The 7914-nt window shown below is 46.6% G+C and overlaps 1 protein-coding gene across 1 annotated transcript in view; it reads left to right on the plus strand.

The window, feature by feature from the left end:
• Positions 1 to 5468, plus strand: part of ST18 (ST18 C2H2C-type zinc finger transcription factor) — a 63934-nt gene extending 58466 nt beyond the window's left edge. Inside the window, exons 18-20 of the mRNA XM_059901733.1 lie at positions 262 to 365; positions 2800 to 2943; positions 5328 to 5468. Coding sequence (XP_059757716.1) covers positions 262 to 365; positions 2800 to 2943; positions 5328 to 5468 — 389 coding nt within the window. The remainder of the gene's footprint in view (positions 1 to 261; positions 366 to 2799; positions 2944 to 5327) is intronic.
• Positions 5469 to 7914: the final 2446 nt, after the last annotated feature.

Genomic DNA, 7914 nt, shown 5'->3' on the forward strand with positions numbered 1-7914 from the left:
GAAGTTACTTGTGAACCTGTCCAGCAGCAGACCCGGAACACAGCAGACCTACATTAAACGCTGGGGCATTTCTTACTAAGGAAGTAAATCCTGCAACTCTTTGAACCCACTTTTTTAGAATCTTGGATATGGGTAAAAATTCAACGTTTCAAATTAAAGTCTCATTTTCACTTAGCAAACCACAAATTCAATGTAAAAGGGCTCAGATTTGTCTCAGTCTCTTATTTTCTGTTTGAACTAAAAGAGTCTGACTTTTTACAGGTATAGAGAGTGATGAAGAAATCAGGCATTTGGATGAAGAAATAAAGGAACTCAATGAGTCCAACCTTAAAATTGAAGCAGATATGATGAAACTCCAGACGCAGGTAAAAAAAAAAGGAAGAAGGAAGGGAGGAAGGAAGGAAGGAGTGGGGGAAGGGATGGAGGAAAGGAGAAGGAAGGAGAGCAATGAGTTATCTTTAGGCAATCATAATCCTAAATGGAGGGAACACATTGAACTATTAAACCCTATGATAAGAAACAAACTTATCGGACTTCCCTGGTGGCGCAGTGGTTAATAATCCGCCTGCCAATGCAGGGGACACGGGTTCGAGCCCTGGTCTGGGAAGATCCCACATGCCGCGGAGCAACTAAGCCTGTGCACCACAACTACTGAGCCCACGTGCCACAACTACTGAAGCCCTCATGCCTAGAGCCCGTGTTCTGCAACAAGAGAAGCCACCACAATGAGAAGCCCACGCACCACAACGAAGAGTAGCCCCTGCTCGCTGCAACTAGAGAAAGCCCACACGCAGCAACGAAGACCCAACGCAGCCAAAAATAAATAAATAAAATAAAATAAATTTTAAGAAAAACAAAAAACATACGGATCTTTTGCAATGAACACAGAGTGTGTCTCCTGTACACGATCCTTGTGAAGGCTTGAATACATGGATCACCCTGGGCGATCACTGGTTTGGAAGCTGTAGGCCAAACTGCTCACATTTTTGCCTTTGGTGCACCAAAGGCTTTATCAGCAAGTAAGATGATCATCCTATAATTGCAGAGCCTCTAGAGTATGTGGTGCTTTAGAAAAACCGTCATGAGAAGATATGGGAGGCCTTAGTTTTATTGGAAATTCAAGTAAAACAGTGCAACTTTTTAATTTTTCTAGAACACCTCTGAATGAGTCAGTCTTTGATAGAAATGGATCTTTTCCCAGATTTTCCTGACATTCTTTATTGAAAAGTCAAACAATTTCTCAATTCTGCATTCTCCTGGGTCATGTCTGCCCCAGCCCCTGATTAAATTTACCCACAGGGAAATTAAAAGTTAAGTCCAGGATTCGTTTTTGTCTTTGTTTGTTTGTTTGTTTGTTTTTTGGCCATGCCCCAAGGCTTGCGGGATCTTAGCTCCCCGACCAGAGATCGAACCCGGGCCCCAGCAATGAGAGTGCCGAGTCCTAACCACTGGACCACCAGGGAACTCCCCAGTCCAGGATTTTTAAAAACATTCATAATAACTCTGTTGCAATAAATCAGAAGGAAAAGAATGAGACAAAGTTAAGTTGAAGTGTCTTTCTCCCTTTTCTCCTTTCCTGAGACGTGGGGTTTGGGCCACCGAGGTCACTGACACTCAGAAGTCTTCACTCACAGGGGCCTAAGACAGAAGCTTTTAGTCCCCCTGAAAAGCAGGTTTCTGCGTGACCAGTGTCGTAATCTTCCATTAATAGCAATCCAGGCTACAAAGAGAGCATCATGCGTGGTTTTCCCAATCATGAGAACGTGTCTTGAGAACCATTAGTGAAGAAAGCAAAGGCCTTTGCCCTCATGGAGCTTACAGTCTAGAAGGGGAGGTAAACAGTAACAAAAAACCATAAGCGATAAATTGCATCGCACGAGGGGAGGGCATGGGGAGAAACAGCCAGGGTTCGAGGCAGAGAGGAGAGCCGGGCTTAGCCACAGGAAGAAGGAAACATTTGGCAAGACTTGAGGAGCTGAGGGCATTAGCCAAACAGGAAGGGGGAGGAGTGTTTCCAACAGTAGAAACAGCCAATGCAAAACCCCTAACCCTTGAGAAGGGCCAGCGTCTTGAGAAATAGGAGAGTGAGTGTGGCTACAGGTCAGTGAGCTGGGGGTTATAGGAGGTGAGTCCCCAGGGGACACACAGGGCTTCCCAGGCTCTTTTTAAGACGTTGGTTTTTATTCTGAATGAACGCAGAACCGTTACGGGGTTTAGAGCCGAGGGTTAACGTGATCATGTTTGACCTACGATCTGCCTGACATTTGAAGAGACCCGCGTGGGTAGGTGGGGTGAAGACGGGTCAGCAAGAGATTGGGTGGTGCCCAGCCGGGTGCGGGGCCGCCCCTGAGAGGGGGTCCCAGTCCCCACGGTGGCTGGACCTGGGGAGCAGCGGTGCAGGTGGGCGCCGTCTCCATCCTGGGCCTCTGCAGGGGGAGCCCAGTGGACGTGAAGGGCGAGAGGAAGTGCCGTCAGGGACGCCGCCCAGGCCTGCACAGCGAGCAAGCGGCCGTCAGCTGGGAAGTAGGGGGCTGCGCGGGCGGCAGGTTTGGGGAAATAGCGAAGGTTTGCCCTTGAAGTCCACCTTACAGCCACGTGGAGGTGTGGATCTGCAGCCGGGGAGAATCTGGGCTGAAGAGAGACGCGCTTGGGACCGTGGTTCCAGCCCTCAGAGCGATGGGGGGCGGCAGGGCTGCTGCTTTGTGAGGACCATGGCCATGCCTGGTCAGCACCGGACTCCGCTGAAGCCCGGCCCTTCCAAACTCTGCTTCCCACGTTCCCACGTTCTTTCCATTTCAGATCACGTCTATGGAGAGCAACTTAAAGACGATAGAGGAGGAAAACAAGCTGATAGAACAGAGCAACGAGAGCCTGCTGAAGGACCTGGCGGGCCTGAGCCAAGCCCTCATTTCCAGCCTCGCAGACATCCAGCTCCCACAGGTGGTGAGTCCGAGGCCGCGCGGCTCCGTCCCAGGGCTCCCCTTGCTGGCGAGCCGTCACCCAGGGCTCCGAGGGGACAAGCCGCCCACACTTCATCCCTGGGAACGTGATGGGTATTTATGTTTACCCTATGTCACGACCAAGGGCTTCTGATACCGCAGGAGTCATTCAAAGATGAGGAGGGTTTATTTGAAACTAGGTTTATAATGTAAATGAAAATTGGATGCCAAAGTTCCCGCTCTCAGAATTTGTTTCCAGATGGAAAGCTTGCTAACGTGGCTTACACAATCTGAGACCCATGCTTTCTTTCTTTTTTTTTTTTAACATCTTTATTGGAGTATAATGGCTTTACAATGGTGTGTTAGTTTCTGCTGCATAACAAAGTGAATCAGTTATACGTATACATATATCCCCATATCTCCTCCCTCTTGCAGCTCCCTCCCACCCTCCCTATCCCACCCCTCTAGGTGGTCACAAAGCACCGAGCTGATCTCCCTGTGCTACGCGGCTGCTTCCCACTAGCTATCTATTTTACATTTGGTAGTGTATATATGTCCATGCCACTCTCTCGCTTCGTCCCAGCTTACCCTTCCCCCTCCCCGTGTCCTCAAGTCCATTCTCTACGTCTGCGTCTTTACCTAAGTGTGAAGAACATACTTAAGTTCTCCTCATATAGAATAAAAAGCACAAGAGTGAGCAAGGCATCCTATTTCCAAAACCTAAACATATGCTTGAGGCATTGCAACTATTTAAAATTCATAGAAAATTGGTTTCCTTTACATTTTCATAAATATAATAAACACTTGGAAGAGGGCTGCATTGTTAAATGCTTTTCATTTCCTCAGTACAGGCATGTTTAGAACAAGTTTTCTAAAGCTGCAAATTTTATATACAGAAGGGTTTGAAAAAGCAGCAATTTAATAAAGAAATAAGATTGGTTTTCCTGAAAGCAAGAAATCTCTCAATTTGTCCAACTTCCCAGCATGGAGCCCTCATCTTCACCAATTCCAGATATGTCACCTGACAATAAGAAAAAAAACCAATATTTTTTTTAAAGAATCAATAATGTAATAAAAAAGAACCCAAAGGAAAATAAATGATTACTTTATGGCCAGTATTAACGTAATTATTGAATATTATTGTCATATTATTTCTTAACATTTCTCTAACTCATACTTCAAATTTGTATTCTGTAATATTTCTTTCTTCAGTGGTGCCATAAAAATCACTGTTACCGTGCAAGATAAGTTGTACTTTGTATAGTTACATACAAGGCACTCTCGCGGTGATTTGGGGGCAGGTCCCACTAAATGTTCACAATTTATTTCGAGCACTGGTCTCCCATCTTATGGCGGAGGGAATGGAGGCTCTGAGCCTTACGCAATTTGATGGAGGTTCCAAAGCCAGCACAAGCGAGGTGGCCTTTATCACTCACAAGCGAGGTGGCCTTTATCACTCTGCCATCCGGGTCCTCGTCCAGCTAGAAACTCGGGACACGGCAAAGGCAGAAACGACAAGGGAACGGAAAGCAGTGTCAGGCAGCTGGTGGAGTCAGTGCTTGGCCGGGCAGAATGAGATCAGCTTCACGCTGAGAAAGCCGAGCTCTTCAGCAGCAGCAATCACAGTAACGCCCTTTATTCCTTTGCACTGAGACCTTTCACAAGCCCCTTCTTCCAGGCCTCTTGTGCAGTAGGTAAGGCACGTTTCCGAAAAGCTGGGAAATGCGGGCCCAAGAAGTGGCGGAGCGGCAGTCCCCCGGCCGCTCGTTCCTTCCACTCGGGCAGTTGCCACGTCGCGAGGGCTGCTCGGTTTGAGCCACCACGTTAGGGACAGGAGGGGCCACACGCAAGCGAAGAGGACGAGGTGAACAGACCGGACCCTGTGAATCCCGTGTTCCACCTGGAAAGACAGGGGAAGAGCCCAGCCCTGACCTCGAGGGGGAAATGGACAAAGGAGTCTGAGGATGAAAGAGGACGGTTCCCGCCAGACAGCTGGGGGCACCTCGTCCCGCCTCACAGCCCTGAAACCCCGGCCCAGGGCTGCCAGGGGAAGCTTCTGGGCGAGCAAAGCCCTCCTCCGGCCTGGCCCACACCCCCCTTCTGCAGACGAGGTCTCCGTGCTGAGCACGTGCCTGTGAGGGAGGCCGAGAGCCCCTCTCGGGAGAAGGGTGCAGCTGGGAAGGGCCCAGCCCGGCGGCGAGCCCTCCACCTGGTGTGGCTCCAAGCTGACCCCAAACTGCGGGCGGTCGCGCTCACCCCATCAACTGAGTGAAGAGCCAGCAGCCGCCTGCCTCCCTGCGTCCCTCCCGGTGCCCCCCGTGGACTTACTCCCCTTTTCCCGGCAGCCTGGGTCACGTGCCTGATGCCATGTGTTCTGTCCTCCTTCAGGGGCCCATCAGCGAGCAGAATTTCGAAGCGTACGTCAACACGCTCACGGACATGTACAGCGATCTGGAGCGGGGCTATTCGCCCGAATGCAAGGCTCTGCTGGAGAGCATCACGCAGGCGGTGAGGGGTATCCACGTGTAGGAGCCCAGCGCCACGGGCCGCGGGACTCGCCGCCAGCAGCCGCGTGTACAGATCTGGAGGGCGCCCCCCCCCCCCGGCCGCTAAGGCAGGCAGGTGCCCTACTGTATCTACAATTGCAACATTGCACTAATTCTTTCCCCCCAGCTAACGTGAAAAGGAAAGAAAAACTATGATAGACTCTTTGGATGAAAAGCAATGCAGTCAAATATTAGATCTTATTTATTTTCATATGCTTTTCTTTTATTTCTTCATTGCACTCTTTTGGGTTTTTTTTGTACAGTATATGTAAAATAAACGTGACATTTTTATATTTTATTTATTTCTAATCAAAGAGTTTTTTTATCTTTTAATTGCATTTTGAAGTCTGCCATATTTTTACAAGTGTGTTTATTAATTTATTTTCCAATAGAATTTAAATAGAAATGCTATTCTCAAATCACGTATCTTGCTGGGTTTAAAGGAGAAGACAAAAAAGAATGAAGGAAATCCTTGTCTAAGGACTGCACTGTGGTCCAGTTTGATTTTTATTGCACAGTTCTACCCCAACCCCCCGTACCACCTTCACTGGCTTTGTGTTTATAAACAGGCTTAGGTAACATGCGCAGAAGGGACAGCAAGATAAAAGGTACCCACTCGTGGGATGTGCGCCCTCACAGAAGCACAGTAGACTGGAAAACAGCCTGTTCCGAATTTGTTAGCAATAATTAAATATAGCAATCAGCAAAGTATTCGACTTGGCTGTACGGTTTCAATTCATGTGAATTATTTATTTGAAATGAAACAAGCTTTTTTAGTGATGCAGGTCTGTCCATTTGTTTTTCAAGTCACACCAGATAGTTGGCAGCTCTGACCCTGAGATGAGAAATAAGACTTGATGTGACCAGCCAGGCTTTCCTGCCACACGTTGGCACAATATACAAGGGACAATATTGATGTAGATTTGTACTTAGCAAATGTAAACGCATCCAAATGGAAAACTGTGTAGATACCATATCCCCTGAAATAGCATTTATCTTACTGGGTTGACTGGGAAGAAATGGAGAATATAATCACACATGCAAAAATGGTACCCAGATCCGAGTCATTGCTTCAAACACTGGCGACATTGTCTCAGCCTCCTTAGGCAGCCAGCCAGCTTTCAATTTGCCAGAAGTCTTTCTGCAGAACGACAAGTGCTACAAAGCACACACACTCGCAACCCACAGACAGACACACTCACAGACACGAAATTGAGCCCACAATCTCGCATTTCTGGGTGGATCAGAGTTTAGTAGTTGCTATAGGAAAGGCAATGTCTATTTCAGGGATTGTAAAGTAGTTAAGCATTGTTTCAAAAGTTTTTTTATATTTATTTTTTTTAAGAAAAAGGTATAGACAACCAGCTAAACTGCCTTTTTGCTGTGCACACACCCCGGGTGTGCTACGTGCCTCTGTGTAAATGGGCTTGATTTCTGTGCTGTAACGAAGTGTTTATTTTTCTTAGCCTCCTGGGTGTGTAGACCGAATGCGATGGCGCTCGCAGGCTTGATGTTTTCCACTGTTATTACTGTTACTGCACAAACTACAGCACCGTCCACCGTGATTTCACCCCATGACACTGGTCATTGTTCCGTATTAAGTGGGGCTTATCTTTGGTTTGAGGTTCGTTTGAACCCTGACTCTTAGTCTAGTGAAAATGAGATGTCTGTGCTTAGGTAGGAACGGTGGGTATTTAAAAATCAACTTTAAAAAAAAAAAAGAGCTACCATGTGTGCTGTCTATTATAAACGGGACACCAAACAGAATTTTCTATTAAAGTTATGTACTTGCAAACATTTTGCTATACAGTCCTTGATAGATGCACACAGATGAGTTCACTTATTACAAAGACAAAAGTTTAATTTGCTAAATATTTTAACAAGTTTGTTATATATTTTATTTAATTTAAAAGAAACCTCTTACCGACCTATGTATTTATTATTATAATTTACTGTGACTTCAGGTTCATTGATTTGTGTTTGCGTAGTTTGAACAGGACGTTTCTGTGAAGGATATTTGTATTTATTTGCCTCCTTTGTACTTGATCTGTTTTGTAATGTGCACTGAATTTTTTTTTCCTTTCCACTATGTTAATGATCGATACTGTAAATTGGGTCTTTTGTAAACAACAAAAAGGCAATGATGTATGCATTTTTTTAATTTGAAGTAGTTTGTACACTGTTTCTTCAAACAATTAATATTTCTTACATCAAAGCAACCAACTGTGTTCAGTGCTGTACATTTGGTGTATGGTAGGAAATAAAAATTGATAAGAGTTTCGCTGTGGTCTTTCTTGAGCTCCTAGAGACGCTTGGGGCCATCCCATGGTAAGCACTGTGCCCTCCCCCCAAGGAGCTCAGCGTGGGGAGTGCACACCTGAGCCTGTGAGCTGCTCTGATGCTCTGGGGTCTATCTACCAGTCTGCTTG

This window comes from Balaenoptera ricei, chromosome 17 (genome assembly GCF_028023285.1).
Source record: "Balaenoptera ricei isolate mBalRic1 chromosome 17, mBalRic1.hap2, whole genome shotgun sequence".
Taxonomy (NCBI): domain Eukaryota; kingdom Metazoa; phylum Chordata; class Mammalia; order Artiodactyla; family Balaenopteridae; genus Balaenoptera; species Balaenoptera ricei.